This window comes from Cervus canadensis, chromosome 2 (genome assembly GCF_019320065.1).
Source record: "Cervus canadensis isolate Bull #8, Minnesota chromosome 2, ASM1932006v1, whole genome shotgun sequence".
Classification (NCBI taxonomy): domain Eukaryota; kingdom Metazoa; phylum Chordata; class Mammalia; order Artiodactyla; family Cervidae; genus Cervus; species Cervus canadensis.
This window is the reverse complement of record NC_057387.1, coordinates 111,974,904-111,991,995: the sequence shown is the minus strand read 5'-3', so window position 1 is coordinate 111,991,995 and position 17,092 is coordinate 111,974,904. Positions and strand designations below refer to the sequence as shown.

At 58.0% G+C, this 17,092-nt stretch overlaps 1 protein-coding gene across 1 annotated transcript in view; it reads left to right on the top strand.

The window, feature by feature from the left end:
- Positions 1-17,092, top strand: part of PER2 (period circadian regulator 2) — a 39,836-nt gene that overhangs the window by 13,808 nt on the left and 8,936 nt on the right. Inside the window, exons 6-18 of the mRNA XM_043462151.1 lie at positions 884-1,085; positions 4,700-4,751; positions 5,843-5,985; positions 6,296-6,374; positions 8,663-8,769; positions 9,349-9,502; positions 9,724-9,832; positions 10,399-10,524; positions 11,052-11,136; positions 11,896-12,058; positions 12,144-12,271; positions 13,009-13,173; positions 14,122-14,379. Coding sequence (XP_043318086.1) covers positions 884-1,085; positions 4,700-4,751; positions 5,843-5,985; positions 6,296-6,374; positions 8,663-8,769; positions 9,349-9,502; positions 9,724-9,832; positions 10,399-10,524; positions 11,052-11,136; positions 11,896-12,058; positions 12,144-12,271; positions 13,009-13,173; positions 14,122-14,379 — 1,771 coding nt within the window. The remainder of the gene's footprint in view (positions 1-883; positions 1,086-4,699; positions 4,752-5,842; positions 5,986-6,295; positions 6,375-8,662; positions 8,770-9,348; positions 9,503-9,723; positions 9,833-10,398; positions 10,525-11,051; positions 11,137-11,895; positions 12,059-12,143; positions 12,272-13,008; positions 13,174-14,121; positions 14,380-17,092) is intronic.

Sequence of the window (17,092 nt, the reverse complement as noted above, 5' to 3'; positions counted from 1 at the left end):
CATAAGTCAGGGATTCAGAAGCAGCGGCCATGTGCCAGCCGGTGCCACTCTCTGAGGCCGACCCCTCGCAGCCCAGCCGACTCCACCCCACACCTGAGGGTGTGGGAGTGAGCCCCCAAAATAGGGGGGGGCCCCACGTGATGGGGGAAGGGGAAGGACACAAGTAGCCCGTAGGTGGGGCCCACCCTGAGGTCGGGGAAGGGGGGTGAGTCACTCCCAGTTCTCAGTCGGGAGAGCAGACTTAAGGGCAGGTGGGGACCCACAGGTCCCAGAAGCACAGCAGGGCTGGCCTGGAGAAGGAAGGGACTCCTGACTCTCCGAGGTCACTCCCCCAGTGCCCCCGCTGCAGCTTAACCCCGGGGAGCCCCTTATCCCCTGGGGAACCCCAGCCCTGAGCTCAGAGGGCCAGCTGGCCAGGAGAGCCTGAGTTTGGGCCGGGGCGCCACGGCCTCCAGCCCCCCAGGCAGCCTCTGAGCCCGGGAGAGACATGCGCTGCAAAGGGTCGTGGCTGACAGTCGGGGGGAGCGGGGGTGAGGCCCCTGCCACCTCCCGGGTCACCTGGGCGGGCCGCCAGCAGTGCCATGCCCAAAGACAGGGCAGGCGACAGCTGCAGAGGATTCCCACAGGCGGGGTTCTGCTTGGCAGTGGAACCCCACGGGTTTTTCCAAACAGTATCCCATTGGGACTCTGTATATGTGAGAGAAGAAGTCCAGCCACTGTGGTCCAGGCCGGGGAGAGGGGTCCAGAGGCTTCCCCGACCCTTCACTTGTCCTGCTCCCTGCCCATCCCTCGGTCTGATTCTGGAGGGACCCCAACTCCGGGGGGTGACCTGTCCAGTCCTCTCCTGCCTGGCTTCACCAAAGCCACGTTCTCCGCGTCCCAGGATATGTTTGTGGCCGCTGTGTCCCTGGTGACCGGGAAGATCCTGTACATCTCTGATCAAGTGGCCTCCATCTTTCGCTGTAAGAGGGACACCTTCTACGACGCCAAGTTTGTGGAGTTCTTGGCACCCCATGACGTGAGCGTGTTCCACAGCTCCACCACGCCGTACAAGCTGCCGCCCTGGAGCGACCGCCGCCAAGCAGGTGAGGGCCCTTCTCCCTGGGCAGCATGGGAGGAGGACTCGGCCCAGCAGGGTGGGGGCCGGGCAGGGTGACCCCTGATGTGGGGCCGCTGCCCGCCTCCCCTCCACTGGACTCCACTGCAGTCCCCCAGTGTGCCCTCCCAAAGGGACCAGCGTGTCTGTCCCAGGTGAAAGATTAAAGGTTGTCTGCTCAGAATAATTTAGGGAAAAAGTCCTTGTAGATTTCAGAAAGGGAAAACGGCTTCAGAAGACTTTAAGGGATGTCAGGTGTTTTGGAAAGGAAGGTGATGGAAGCTGAAGTCTGGAGGCGAGGCTACAGGGAGGGGGGAAGGACAGAGGCACATCTGGAAGGCTTCCTGCAGGCGGTGTGGTGATGTCAGCGCAGAGGGGAAGCTCAGCACCTCCGCGAGGCTGCTTCGTGAACACAGACCACGCCGTCCTCCCAGCTCAGACCCAGCTGGGTGTTCCGGGCTCCGTGGGCTCCAGTCTGCACCACGGCGGCTGCATGCCCAGGCCCCGGGGCTCCCAGCCCGCCCTACTCTGCTCCTGGCCACAGGCTCTCACGGCCAAGTGTCATGTGTGCTTGTCCTGCAGTGTCTGTCCATCTGCGCCTGGACGGTCATTAGCCCCTCTTTGGGCTCTGAGTTCTCGAAGCTGACATGGACCTGAAGAGGAGAAGCCCCAGGGAGTCAGGAGAGACAAGCAGGAAATGGACGGGACCAGGAGTGCTCCAGACAAGCTGAACCTCAGTCATGATCTCGACCAAGAGCCAGCCCTGGCTGCGTCCCCCAAAACTGACTCCTGTCCTTGACTCCTGGATGAGGTCTCTGCTCTCATCAAGATGCTCCTCCACCCACGTCCACCTCCGCCTGGGCCTCGGGTCCCTCCATGCCGTGGTGCTCCCCTCCCCTGCTTCCGGGCAGCAAGGCCGTCACCATCGCTGTCAGAACCCCAGTTCAGCAGCTGTTCCTACATGAGCCCAGACAACCTGGGCCAGAGCACAGTTTGCTCCCAGGTTGACTCATAACGAGGGGACGCTCGCATCACATTTCAGGGGTCGAGCCGTCTGCTTTCTCCTGAAGCCCCAGCCCAGGAGCTGTGCAGCCAGCTCACTCAAGACTGTGGCCAGTGTTAGGAGGACTGCTCAGCTCGGGGTCGCTGCAAGGAGGGAGGGAGCTCTGCGTGCGGGCTCACAGCGTGAACGGGCTGGCACCGTCCCCCTGGGGTGCCTGGGGCTGAGTCTTTATATGAATAGAAAATAAGGCCTTTCCAGGCCAGTAATTTTATATCATTTTCCCTAACCAGTAATTGTCTACTTTTCCTTGCGTTTTGTTGTTGTTGTCGTTGGTTTCTTTGTTTTGAGTAGAGGAAGCTTTATGAGAACGACCAAATTAAGATTTCTTTTCTTAAATTGTGTTTATTATGAAAACACTGTTCTTTCATCTCTAATGAGATCATCGGGTTGAACTCATATTTTTGCTAGACATTTAAATTTTAAAGTAAGGATTGATGTAAGCTGTAAAATGCCCTGAGTTGCTTCTATTACAAAACAATAGAATGGGAAAGACTAGAGACCTCTTCAAGAAAATGAGAGATACCAAGGGAACATTTCATGCAAAGATGAGCACAATAAAGGACAGAAATGGTATGGACCTAACAGAACCAAAGAATATTAAGAAGAGGCGGCAGGAATACACAGAACTGTACAAAAACGGTCTCAATGACGCGGATAACCATGATGGTGTGATCATTCACCTAGAGCCGGACATTCTGGAGTGTGAAGTCAAGTGGGCCTTAGAAAACATCACTATGAACAAAGTTAATGGAGGTGATGGAATTGCAGCAGAGCTTTTTCAAATCCTACAAGATGATGCTGTGAAAGTGCTGCACTCAATATGCCAGCAAATTTAGAAAACACAGCAGTGGCCACAGGACTGGAAAAGGTCAGTTTTCATTCCAATCCCCGAGAAAGGCAGTGCCAAAGAATGCTCAGACTACCGCACAGTTGCACTCATTTCACATACTAGCAAGGTAATGTTCAAAATCCTTCAAGCGAGGCTTCAAAAGTATGTGAACCAGTAACTTCTAGATATTCAAGCTGGATTTAGAAAAGGCAGAGGAACCAGAGATCAAATTGCCAGCATCTTTTGGATCACAGAAAAAGCACGAGAGTTCCAGAACTCTCTGGAACATCTGCTTTATTGACTACACTAAAGCCTTGACTATGTGGATCACGACAAACTGTGGAAAATTCTTCAAGAGATGGGAATTGCAGACCACCTTACCTGCCTCGTGAGAAACGTGTATGCAGGTCAAGAAGTGACAGAACTAGACATGGAATAATGGAGTGGTTCCAAATTGGGAAAGGAGTACATCAAGGCTGTATGTTGTCAACCTGCTTATTAACTTCTATGGAGAGTACATCATGTGAAATGCTGGGCTGGATGAAGCTCAAGCTGGAATCAAGATTGTTGGGAGAAATATCAATAACCTCAGATATGTAGATGCCACCACCCTTATGGCAGAAAGTGAAGAGGGACTAAAGAGCCTCTTGATGAAGATGAAAGAGGAGAGTGAAAAGCCTGGCTTAAAACTCAACATTCAGAAAACTAAGATCATGGCATCTGGTCCCATCCCTTCATGATAAATAGATGGGGAAACAATGGAAACAAGGACAGACTTATTTTCCTGAGCTCCAGTATCACTGCAGATGGTGACAGCAGTCATGAAATCAAAAGACACTTGCTCCTTGGAGGAAAAGCTGTGACAAACCTAGACAGTGTAATAAAAAGCAGAGTTGTCACTTCGCCAACACAGGTCCCTATAGTCAAAGCTATGGTTTTCCAGTAATCAGGCACAGATATGAGAGTTGGACCCATAAGGAAAGCTGAGCGCCGAAGAACTGATGTTTTCGTAATGCCTGAGAAGACGCTTGTGAGTCCCTTGGACTGCGTGGAGATTAAACCAGTCAATCCTAAAGGAAATCAGTCCTGAATATTCATTGGAAGGACTGATGCTAAAGCTGAAGCTCCAGTACCTTGGCTACCTGATGCGAAGAGCCGACTCATTAGAAAAGACCCTGATGCTGGGAAAGATTGAAGGTGGGAGGAGAAGGAGATGACAGAGGATGAGATGGTTAGATGGCATCACTGACTCAATGGATGTGAGTTTGAGCAAGCTCCCGGAAATGGTGATGGACAGGGAGGCCTGGCGTGCTGCAGTCCGTGGGGTCGCAAAGAGTCAGATAGGACTTAGCAACTGAAGAATAGCAATCCCCCCAGAAATGTTTGGGTTGAGATACTTGGGTGTTTACATGCAAACACTCTGCCCACCAGTGAGTACACGTCCCAAGGTTAAATCTGTCACTAGCTGGTGTGTTTGGGGCAGTGCTGTTAGCACGGCGTGGTTTGGTGAGTGCTCGCTCGTGAACTAGACCTCACCTCGGTCAGGACTGAAGTCAGAGGTCTGTACCCCGAGGGCTCCTCTCCGTGGCAGGTAAACCGGCTTCACACCCTGACTCTCGATTCTCCTGCTCCTGCCTCGTCTGTGGGCAATAAAAGCACCTTCCGGGGTCAGCCGTGTGACGGGCGGAGTGACTGGGACTTTCTCTTTCAGACTCTTTTACTCAAGAATGCATGGAGGAGAAGTCTTTCTTCTGCCGTATCAGGTGAGCCCAGCTCCTGAAGGTGGGGAAGAAGTGGGAGTGCCCTCGCCCCGCCGCCCGCCCAGGCCCCGTTCTCTGGGGCGGAGGCTCAGCAGGGGCACCTCTGCCGCACGGCACGCCTGGTCCTGAAAAGTCCGCCTGAAGACACGCTTGCATAGGCCAAGCCGCTCTGTCTTGTTTCACTTGTTGGCCATGCTGCTCAGCTTGTGCGGCCTTAGTTCCCCGCCCAGGGATCGGACCGGGGCTCTGGCAGTGCAAGCAGTAAGTCCTCACCACTGGCCTGCCAGGGAAGTCCCGAGCCTCTTGTTAAATGTGCTCGGAGAGTTAGGAGAGATGGGTCAACAGTGCGGTGACTGAGCTGCTCCTCATGAAGAACGTCAGCCTGGGCAGCCCAGACTTACAGTCCGTCACCTGGGAAACTGGCCAGCTTCCCCCCGCCCTGGAAAGGCATGAACCCCAGGTTCTGTGAGGACCCCAGAAGCTCGTGTAGCCTTTGGTCTGAGTGTGTTTTCTCAGGGAGAGCCCACAGCTTTCCCCTCAGGTTCTGTGAGGACCCCAGAAGCTCATGAAACCCTTAGTCTAAGTGTATTTTCTCAGGGAGAGCCCATAGGTCTGTGGCCCCAAATCAAGGGACCCGTTGAACATCCGTCTGTAGTGTCAGGAGTGGCCCCAGCAGAGTCGCGTACCCTCAGGAGTTGGGGCCAGGACCCCCGCACTGGAGCAGCAGCCCTTCCCCCAATTAAAATGCAAACTGCCCCAGAGAAGGGCCCCTGAAGCACTCCCATTGCTCAGGCCAGTGACTGTCTGATGGTCCCCTCGCTGTCCCCAGGCGTCTGAGGGCAAGGACAGAGGAGCAGGGTGGTGGGTCGCAGACCCTCTTGCAGGCTGGAGGCACAGATCAGAGACCGAGGGAGCGTGCCCGACTCGGCCTGGGTGAGGGGCCCAGTGAGCGGCCCGGCTCGGCTCCGTGGACATCTGTGCAATAAGTAGAGGATGCTGAGACACGGCAGCGCTGCTGGGGGAGAGGTAACCAGCAACAGAGGACGGGTCCTTCTGCCCTAATCCCCGGCCTCTCCTCCCACCCTCCTCTGCAGTGTCGGCAAAAACCACGAGAGCGAGGTCCACTACCACCCGTTCCGCGTGACGCCCTACCTGGCCCAGGTGCGCGAGCGGCAGGGCGCGGAGAGCCAGCTGAGCTGCGTGCTGCTGGCGGAGAGAGTGCACTCGGGCTACGAAGGTAACGCGGGCCAGCCTGCGCCCCGGCTTCCGTCCGCGGCTCAGAGCCGCGTCTGTAAGGCGGGCTCCCGGCCCCCCCGCCTCTCCCCGCCCCAGGCAGTCTCCTCTCCCTCCAGATCGGTCGGCACCCACCTGTGTCACTGTAGCCCGTCCACACCCCCTCCCCTGTCGGCCAGAGGCACTAGGCCCCGCATCTCTCGCTGGGTCCAGGCGTGGCTGGACCGTGGGTGCCCTCCCCTTCCCCACCACAAATTATGTTCTAATATAACTACATTCAAGTCAAAAGTCTGTGCAAAATTCTTTTCTTTCAGCCCCTAGAATCCCTCCTGAAAAGAGAATTTTTACGACCACACATTCGCCAAACTGTCTATTCCAGGATGTGGACCAAAGGTAAGCCAGGCAGCAACCCCCCCATGCTCACCTCCCCCTCCCGCTGGTCTTGGAGTCAGTGCTGTACCCTTCACAGCAGCAGCTTCCCCGCCCCAGACAGTTCGTGTCTCATCACTGTCTTGGTAGTTACTTAATAACCAAATAAAGCTGAATGAACTTTCATGATTTTGATGTTGAAGCTATTTAGTTAAAGCTTAGGCTGCATGTTATACGTAATAATCAATGAAAACACTCAGCTATACGTAGACAATGAAATAATTATGGAATCACACTAAAACCTCCTAAGGTATGGACGCTACGTAGATGAGACATGCTGGGGAGCTGGTCATCATTCTAGTTGAGCTTGTCTACATACCCTTGTTTAAACCTTGTTCAAAAGTCGGGCGCACACGTCAAGGCTGGTGTGGCCAGGGACCACACGCCTGGACGGTGCTAGGACTGAAGCTGAAGGCACCCTGGCAGGGCCCCAGCAGAGGTGCGTCCCCAGCCTGCCTGCCACAGGCCGCTGCGGGGAGCGGCCACCACCGTACCTCTGCCCAGAGCCCTCCCGCGCTCCCCGCCCAGGTCCTCGGTGCAGGGTGCTGTAGTCGGTGCCCGTGGCCCTGCTGGGCTCAGGAGCACTGACCGTTCTGAGGGCTCTGGGTTCACTGGCCTGGCTCAGGGTCCCCGTGTGACTTCCTCAGCTCCTAGGCACATGCACGAAGACATACAGGATGCTGCTGCTGCCGCCAGCAGGGCTGGGGAGAAGTCTCCTGGGGAGACCCACAGGGAGCTTGCTGGGCTTTCTGCAGGGTGTCTGTGCAGGGTTAGGCCCCCCACCGCCTGCACCAGGCCCAGGGACACCGGGTGCCCCCCGCCCCTGGCTGCAGGTGGCCTGCTGGGAAGTTCTGCTCTCTGGCAGCCACGCCCGTCAGCCTCCCCCGCCCCAGGCTGCTCAGCTGTGCACAACCAGCCACCTGCAGCTTCCAGGAGCAGGTTCCAGGCCCCGCCTCCCTGGGGACAGGATCCTGGAGGCTGGGGCCTGGGAGCTGCATTTGTGAAGCAATCGCAGGATAGTTTCTATTCCTCCAAAAGCCTAAGCATTCCTGTCTGCAGCCGCCCCAGGTGTTTACTCATTTGTGTGCAGGAGGCCTGGTGAGCTGGTCACTGTGGGCCAAGAGGCTGCAGAGCCTGGCTCAGCAAAGCCCAGCGGACAGTCCAGCCCATGGAGCCCAGGCTGGCCAGGGCTCCTTCCCCCTCCTCCTCCCCTTCCCCTCCTCCTCCCCACTGGACAGGCCTCAACCAGGATGTGCTGTACATCCTGTCCAAAGGAGAATACCAGGCCCAGAACGTGCCCCAGGCAAGGAGGAGGAAATTAAAGAACTCCCACGAGGAAGTTCTCCCCACACAGAACAGGGAGGCTTTGCTCTAAGGGAAGAACAAGCTGCTCCATGTGAGCAGAAGTCAGCTTGAGAAGCAGCTGCTGGGATGAAAGGGGACCGGCCTGAGAAGGGAGACTGAGATGCCGCTCGCAACAGGACCTGAGCCACCAGAGGGTGCTGGACTCACAGAGGGGACAGGACGCACAGAGGCAGGAGGGGGACTGCAGAAGTTCAGTGTAAAACATTGCCCAGAAAGCAAGACAGCTGCACCCAGGGAAGACCTGATGGGCACAGGGCAGGGGCCCAGCCGGCGACAGCAGCTCCTGGGGACCAGACGCAGTGGCCACAGGTAGGGCAGGAGGATGCCTGGAGCTGGGGAGATGCCCATGGGCAAGGCTGCCCTGGTCCAGGCAAACTTGCTTTAGAAAGTCCGTGTCAAGCCACGTCTGGCCAAACTTGCTATTGCTAAGTCACTTCAGTCGTGTCTGACTCTGTGCGACCCCATAGACAGCAGCCCACCAGGCTCCGCCATCCCTGGGATTCTCCAGGCAAGAACACTGGAGTGGGTTGCCATTTCCTTCTGGCCAAACTTAGGACACACTAAAAGGAAAAGATCTTAGAAGAAGAAAACAAAAACGTCATCATGATGGACTCTTTCAGGAAATCAGGTCTCAGCACTGAGCCTGTGACGGGCAGGGCCCTGTAGGACCCAGCTTCTGGTCGCAGACCCTCAGGATGCAGCATGCTTGGTTTGCTAGTTAATGAAAGCCTGACTGTTGCCTCGTCAGCACCGGTACCCAGATTTGGTCTTTAGGGGACTCAGAGCCGGCCTCGTCCTGGAGATGACGGGCCGGCTGCCGCTCCTGGAGGCCGTGCTCTGGCCGGCGTGCTGAGCGCGGCCGTGACCCCGTGCTGCTTGCCTTGCAGGGCCGTCCCTCTCCTGGGCCACCTGCCCCAGGACCTGATCGAGACCCCCCTCCTCGTGCAGCTGCACCCCAGCGACAGGCCGCTGATGCTCGCCATCCACAAGAAGAGTAGGTCCCCTCCTCGAAGTCCTTCCTGGGGGCGCGGACAAAGCTGGTGCAGTCTGGGGGTGTCTTCCCGAGGTCAGCACCCGCCAGGACTGGTCCCGGGGACTGCGGGCGAGGGCTGCCCCACCGCCTGCCTGAGTCCTGGCACTGTCGGTCGGTCGAGAGTAGCCCACGGCCTGAGTCCTCGGTGTCCTGTTTTGACTGTTGGCTGCGCCAGCAGGCAGGAAGAAAGGAGACAGGGTCAGCTGGTGGGGCGTGGGGGAGTAGGGCGGTTGGCCCAGGCCAGAGGAGTGGATGACCCCGGTCCTACAAGCCCACAGACAGGCAACACTGAGATCCCACTGGGAGAAGACCAGTGAGGCTCGCAGGGGCGTGTGTCCTAAAATCCGCTAGGACACTGCTGCAAGCAGCCCCGCGTGCAGCCTAAGGCAAAACAGAAGGTTCACAGAGGTGGCTTTGAAGAGGTATTGGTGTCTCCTGAGTTTTCACATGATTCCAAAATTAAGTGCATCTCCATGTGTCTTCTACTGCAAGCACCAGCTGCATTTGTTCACATCCTGAACTCTGTTCTCCCTCCCCTAGTCGTGCAGTCCGGGGGGCAGCCTTTCGACTACTCCCCGCTCCGTTTCCGTGCCCGAAACGGGGAGTACATCACGCTGGACACCAGCTGGTCCAGCTTCATCAACCCCTGGAGCAGGAAGATCTCCTTCATCATTGGGAGACACAGAGTGAGGGTGTGAGTGCTCCCAGGGCCTGGGGCGGTGAGGGAGCTGGTGGGGGGCCAGACCCAGGTCACCTCCCACCATGGATCTGCCCCCCGCCCCCGGTGGGCGGGGCCTCGTTCAGGGGGACAGCGAGTGGGAGGAGGGAGTGAGGAGCGGGCAGGTGGCAGCCTGGGAGGTCTGCAGGGAGGAGAGGCAGGGGCCCGACTCATGGAGACAAATGGAAACCGCGCAGGGGGCCTCTGAACGAGGACGTGTTCTCTGCTCCGCTGGGCCTGGAGGAAAAGGCCCCTCAGCCCGGCGTCCAGGAGCTCACGGAGCAGATCCACCGGCTGCTGCTGCAGGTGGGTGTGCTGCCCCCCGCCCCCCAGACAGCCCGGGGCTGCCCCCAGGCCAGGGCCCACCCTCCTTCCCAGGCCCATCTCCTGCCCCCTGGTGCTGGTGTCCACAACCCGCCCCCCCTGGGCAAGTGGCTGGAGGGTGTGGTCCTCATGGGTGGAGGTGGGTGGGAGTGTCCCTCCAACTTGGGAAGCCAAGCTGGCCCCAGGGGTGGAGAAACCCCCTCCCATCCTTAGGGACACAGCCCTCAGGAAGAATCCCTGTGAGCACGTGGGCCCCGGGGGAGCGACTTCCTGCTTCTCGGTTCCCAGGGGCTGGGGGTGCTGTCAGGCACCTTGTTTTGTCTCTGAACCCCGTGGCCATGGATTCCCTGGGGACTGGGATCCAGGCCCGGCCCCATGGCTGGAGGCGGGGAGCCCACTGCTGCCCAACCCTGGGTCCGAGCCCGGCCCCACCTGGTGCCCCCCGAGGGCCGCCCCCCGTCCCCTGCCAGCAGGTTACGGCCTCTCTGAGATTCGGTGGGGGGGCCACACCCCACCTGTCCAGACTCCTCCTGCCACTGTCTCCGCAGCCCGTGCCCCACAGCGGCTCCAGCGGCTACGGGAGCCTGGGCAGCAACGGGTCCCATGAGCATCTCATGAGCCAGACATCCTCCAGCGACAGCGCCGTCCAGGAGGACCCCCGCCGGAGGAGAGCTGTACGTGCCCCGAGGTCCCCCTCTGCCCATCACCTGTGATGCGGGTGACCATGTGCTCTGAGACCAGTCCTCGCTGGGGCCAAGCCTGTCCGACCTCAGCTGCTTCTGGCTTCTCTAAACTCGGCTCACCTGGGACTCACTCTCTAGCCTTGAAAGGGTGGGAGCACTGCAAGCTGTGGCTACAGGTTTGGGTGAGAACTATTTAAAGCAGGCAATCAGACAAAAGTGAAGATCAAACTGAAGGATTAGGGTTAGAAAGAAGAAAGTATAACCTAACGTTCAGATAAAACTGAAGATCAAACTGAAGGATTAGGATTAAAAAGAAGAAAGAGTAGCCTAACATTCACTTTATTTCTTATTATTCTTCAGAATCGTAAAATCTGCTTTGTTTGGGTCTCAGATCTCATTTCAAACTTGCTTCTCTGTTCCTGGGGTTAGTTGGGCTTTTCTTTCTCAGCCTGTAGGGCACAGGTTGCAGGGTCTCCTGGGGTGAATAATGTGTTCATTTGTTTTTGTTTTTCTTCAAGGAAATTTGTAAAAATGGTAACAAGGCCAAAAGCAAAATTCATTACCCTGATGAATCTGGAGAACAAAAGAGCAAGCCTGCTTCAGGTACCAAGTGATCCAGCATTTCCTTAGTGAGGCTTCAGCGTGGCAAGACGGGGAGGCGGGTGTGACTCAAGCTCTGGATGCAGGGAATTTCCCCTTTGAGTTGGGCCATTCGCTTCTGTGCTGACACAGGGCTCAGCCTGGGATCCACACCACAGCCCCTGTCCCGGGGGCCCGGCCCCCGGAGGCCCACGAGGTGTAGCCAGGTGTGCGCCTCTGCCCCACGACCCCCTCGTCCCACTCTGCAGAGTGGACCTGAGCCACGTGAGCAGATGCTTGCCCGGGGGCTGCCCAGCTGTCCCGCAGACAGTCCAGGCCCAGCTGCCTGAGGTGGGGGTGCCGGCTCTGCTCCTGGGTGCCCCACCCTGCACCCCAGGCCTGATCCCACTCACCACGTGGCGAGTCACGTTGGAAGAGACCAAACCTTCCGAGGCCAGGAATATCGATGGACCACAAAGCTCCTGTGATCTTCAGGGGTTCAAGTAGGAATTGGCCTTTCCCACTGCTGAGTCCCTGAACCTGGGGACAACCCTGACCAAGTGGGGATGAGAGAGCTCCCTCCGCTGACCCGGCGGGGTGACCTGAATCCCAGGCTGGCCTGGCAGGGTGGCATGAATCCCAGGCTGGCCCGGGGTCTCTGTGTCTTTGAGGCATTTGCTGAGCCCCGGTCTTCTCTTTCAGTAGAATTGAAATGCTTTGTAACCTTAGAGTGGGCACTGGGGGAAACAGGTATTAATGGAAAGAATGATGTTGTTGCTCCAGAAATGCAGAGCGGTTCCCCGACTCTGATGAAAGCTGCTGCGGCTGTGGAGAAGGACAGCTCCAGGGCCAGCCCGCCCGAGGTCAGCCCTCCCAAGGAGCTGGCCTGCAGGGACCCGCCGGCCGGCTCCTACCAGCAGATCAGCTGCCTGGACAGCGTCATCAGGTGCGGCCCTTCTGGCCTCCCTCCCCACCAGCGGCGCCCGCGGTCGGACTCTCGGTTACATGAAGCCCTTTCCAACCCCCCGCAGGTACCTGGAGAGCTGCAGCGAGGCGGCCACCCTGAAGAGGAAGTGCGAGTTCCCTGCGCGCCTCGCCACGCCCCAGGCCAGTGACAAGCGCCAGGCCCTCGCTGCGGGCCCCGGGCTGCACGCTGCAGGTACCGTGTCTGCTTGAGCTGTACCCAGCACTTACCCCTCTCTCGGGATCAGGCCTTATCTGAGCACCCGGGGCCCCTTCTCCCTTCCCCTGTGGGTTCTGAGCGGCCTCAGGGACACGTGTCGGGGTGTCAGCTGTTGATTTAAATGACCAAAATGGCTCAGAACTTTCTTACCAGCTGGAGGTAGAGGGGACTGGACTTAGAGGACAGGATCCCCCGGGCTGCTGGAAGCCAGGGTGTCGTTCTCGGGCGGGCCTGTTTCCATGGCGTCTCAGAGGAGGACTGGCCTCTGAGTGTCAGCGGCCCCAGGAGTCAGAGATCGGATGTGCGGCTATCGCTGGTGGTCCTCAGCAGGACCACAAGCAGGGTCTCCACGGTTGATGGAAGCCTGGGCGACTGGTGAGGCCTGTCCCAGCCTGCAGGGGAAGCCCAGCTGCTCTCCTGCCCTTGGCAGAGGGGCCCTGGCCGCAAGGCGGAGCTCCCCACAGGCCCCGGCAGAGGCCCTGAGCCCAGGCGCCTGCCTCCTCCCAGAGGACTCAGGGTGTCAGCGTGCCGTCGTCCCCATTTCTGAGTCTCTGCTTCTGTGCCATTCCCTGGAGGACACGGCGTCCCCTGGCAGGTCGAGTGCAGACTTGAGCCCCGGGGTCCTGGAGCGCCCCCTCGGCTGGCCTCCGTGCTTCTTGTCCTAGCAGCTCACCCTTACCGCGGTTTGTGTCTGCTTCTGTTTTCTCCTGCAGAGGCAGCATCGCCCTCCCCGATGAAGGGCTGCACGGACGTGAGTGCGCGCCTGACGTCGCTGACGCTGCCTGGCAAGGCGGAGAGCGTGGCGTCCCTCGGCAGTCAGTGCAGCTACAGCAGCACCATCGTCCACGTGGGGGACAAGAAGCCGCCGCCCGAGCTGGGTACGCGCGCCGCGTCCTGGCGACCGCGGGAGCAGTCTGACGCTGACCGTGGAGAGCAGGGGCTTGACGCCCGCCCCCAGATCCTAAGTGTATCTGAGTGCAGGCGCACCCACGTGGCCCAGTAAGCGGGTGTCCAGGAAGTCCAGGCACGTGCCATGCAGGGTGGGGGTGGCAACACCCGCCCCCGCCACAGCCCGGCTCCCCCTGTGACAGGCTCAGGTGTCAACATGGAGGGGCTTCCTGGGACCGAGCAGTGATGCCAGGATTCCCCTTTGGTTGGGGCCGAGAGAATCCCAGGGACGAGGCCCCCCGACCTCCCGACTGCCATGGGTGGGGTGGCGAGCCTGGCCCTCCCGTTGAAGGACAGGAGCCAAGACAGGACAGCTAAGGGCGATACGCTGAGCTGTCCTTCAGACACCTAGAGGAGAACCAGCTTGAACCTGTTCTTTGCTTGGAAGAAGGGCATGATGAGGGAGAGAGTCCACATCAGAGGGCCAGTGGCCAGCCCCCCTCAGGATGGCCTGTAGTCCCACGGGCCCCATCCTGCCTGCCCCCACGGTTCTGCTGACCACACCGTCAGGCCTGTGGTCCTACGCCAGGACAGGGCCGGGTACCTCCTGTGCTCCGAAAGCCCAAGACAGCCTGGAGTGTCTTCACTGTCAGAGGCTGAAACTCCAGGTGCCCCCAGGTTAGAGGACAGCTCAGTTTAGGGGCTCAGATTCCAGAGCCCCCACATGATGTGTCTTCATGTCCCCACTTGTTGGCTTTGGTTGGTAGCTTTCTCAGAAAGCTGAGCAGACGCATCTTGAGCGTCAGCCCCATGCTGTGGGCATTGTGCGGGAGTCTTCTGTGGGAGACTCTGTCCTTTGTGGGAGCGGTGCACGTTTTCTCAGCCCTTCTCGGGCAGAAGGGCCCTTGCGGATGAGAGCTCCGCGTCCGCTATTCCAGAGCCGCTGGGAGATCCTGCTGCGAGCGGGCCCGAGTCTCTGGAGTGCCCAGTGGGCCCTGCGCTGCCCTGTGGCCTCAGCCAGGACCAGGAGGCCTTCCGGAAGCTGGGCCTCACCAAGGAGGTGCTGGCCGCCCACACCCAGAAGGAGGAGCAGAGCTTCCTGCTGCGGTTCCGGGAAATCAGGAAACTCCATGTTTTCCAGTCTCGCTGCCATCATTATCTGCAAGAAAGGTCCAAGGGGCACTTGAGCGACAGAAGTAAGTGACGACATCTGAACTAAAAGTGGGTTTTAACTTTGTTCTTAACGCTGCTGTGTCCCATGCTGCTTTCAGACGGTGAGCGCCCCTCCTTAGGACACGGGCGTTTGTAAGATGCCGTTGGAGCTTGAGCACTGACACTCGCGGGGATGTCACCTGTGTTCCCACGGGAACTGTGCTATAAACAGTGGTGACAGGCCCAGCCCACCCCCTGTGAAACTCAGGGCCGGGCGACTGCCCTCCTGCCTTGCCAGGCATTCTCTGCCTGGGTGACCCCACCCCCCCCCCTTCCCTCCCTCAGAGAACCAGGTGGGCGAATTCACTGCCCAGGGAAGGAGCATTTGACGTCAGGCTCCTGAGGAAGGAGGGATCCCGGATGACACTGCAGGAGGAAAGGGTGCCCTTCTCCTCAGAACGCACACCCTCCTGGCGGGTTGGCCTCGCTGCTGCCATGCAGACTCCAGAGCCAGACAGAGCCCGGGGGGTGTGAAGAGCCAGCACGGGGCTGTGGTGGAGCAGGCTGGCTTCCTCGCCCCTCATCTGGTGCAGGAGCCGGGCTCCCAACCCACAGCCGCCTTCCTGGGCCCTGCGGTCAGGGCCAAGCTGATCGGAGATGCCAGCTCTCCCCTGGGCTCCAGGCCCCAACCCAAGGATCAGAGCTACGAGCCCAGGGGGCCCACACCGTGAGGGCCCAGCTCCCCTGGCCTCTGGGCAGATGTGCTGAGACGGGTGTCCCAGGAGTGAGAGGCTGACCCTGTACTGGAAGATTATACCATTCCCGCTCTCCTTTCCTCCTTCCTGCCTGGACCCAGGGTTACTGAAGGTGCACAGGGAACCTCTGTGGAAACCAGGAACCAGGCCCCCACCCCCGCAGCCCGGAAGCCCGGCTTGGTGCAGAATCCCAGCACCTCCTGCCCCCTCGGTCCGGCAGTTTCTGCAGTGCCCAGGCCGCACAGCTGTCCCCAGCAGCCCTGCCCAGACCCCGGGTTGGTACCCCGGAGCCCAGCACTGCAAGTCCTAGTCACAGCGGGAGATAGACTCTTGTAGGAAGAACACCAGACAGACAGAGTGACGGCAGAACCTCCACCCACTTGGCCGTTCGCCTTGGCCTGAACCGTCTGCTCTGGCACGTGGCACAGCCGGCAGGGGACGTCCCCACACGCCCACGGCCAGGGCCCCCAGTTACCCTCTGTGACGTGAGAGGGAAAGCGGAGGTCCTGGGCCCGTCCCACTGCCCGTGCCCCACCTACCAGGCTCGGGGTGCCCCCCTGGCCCACAGCACCCCCAGTCCTAGCCGGGGCCCAGGGGAGGTGGGGGACATGCCCCATGTCCCCCACACCACAGGTGGAGTCCCTGCAGCCTCCTGAAGATGGCCCCTCTCAGCAGGTCTTGGATCAGAGGAAGACCTGTGTTCCTTCGGCCCTTTGACTTCACGGGCATGGACATAGGCTCCTTTGGCAGATGAACCAGGAAACATCTCTTTTTAAGAGAGATCTCTTAAAAACATCTCTTTTTAAAAGTTTGTAAAGTTGAGATATGAGGTTACATAAAATCAGTGGTTCTGCCTTTCAGTTCAGTTCAGTTGCTCAGTCATATCCTCTTTGCAACCCCATGAACCGCAGCATGCCAGGCCTCCCTGTCCATCACCAACTCCCAGAGCTTACTCAAACTCATGTCCATTGAGTTTGGTTGATGCCATCCAACCATCTCATCCTCTGTCGTTCCCTTCTCCTCCCACCTTCTGTCTTTCCCAGCATCAGGGTCTTTTCCAATGAGTCAGCTCTTCGCATCGGGTGACCAAAGTATTGGAGTTTCAGCTTCAACATCAGTCCTTCCAATGAACATTCAGGACTGTTTTCCTTTAGGATGGACCAGTTGGATCTCCTTGCAGTCCAACAGACTCTCAAGAGTCTTCTCCTACACCACAGTTCAAAAGCATCAATTCTTCGGTGCTCAGCTTTCTTTATAGTCCAACTCTCACATCCATACATGACTACTGGAAAAACCATAGCCTTGACTAGACGGACTTTGTTGGCAAAGTAATGTCTCTGCTTTTTAATATGCTGTCTAGGTTGGTTATGGCTTTTCTCCCAAGGAGTAAGCATCTTTTAATTTCATTGTGTCAGTCACCATCTGTAGTGATTTTGGAGCCCCCCAAAATAAAGTCTGCCACTGTTTCCATTGTTTCCCCATCTATTTACCATGAAGTGATGGACCAGATGCCATGATCTTAGTTTTCTGAATATTGAGTTTTAAGCTGTTTCACTCTTCTCTTTCACTTTCATCAAGAGACTCTTTAGTTCTTTGTTTTCTGCCATAAGTGTGGTGTCATCTGCATGTCTGAGGTTATTGATATTTTTCCCAGCAATCTTGATTCCATCTTATGCTTCATCCAGCCCAGTGTTTCTCATGATGTACTCTGCATATAAGTTAAATAAGCAGGGTGACAATATACAGCCTTGACGTACTCCTTTCCCGATTTGGAACCAGTCCATTGTTCCATGTCCAGTTCTAACTGTTGCTTCTTGACCTGCATACAGGTTTCTCAGGAGGCAGGTAAGGCGGTTTGGTATTTCCAACTCTAAGAATTTTCCACAGTTTGTTGTGATCCACACAGTCAAAGGCTTTAGTATAGTTAATGAAGCGGATGTTTTTCGGGAATTTCCTTGCCTTCTCTATGATCCAGCGAATGTTGGCAATTTGATCTCTGGTT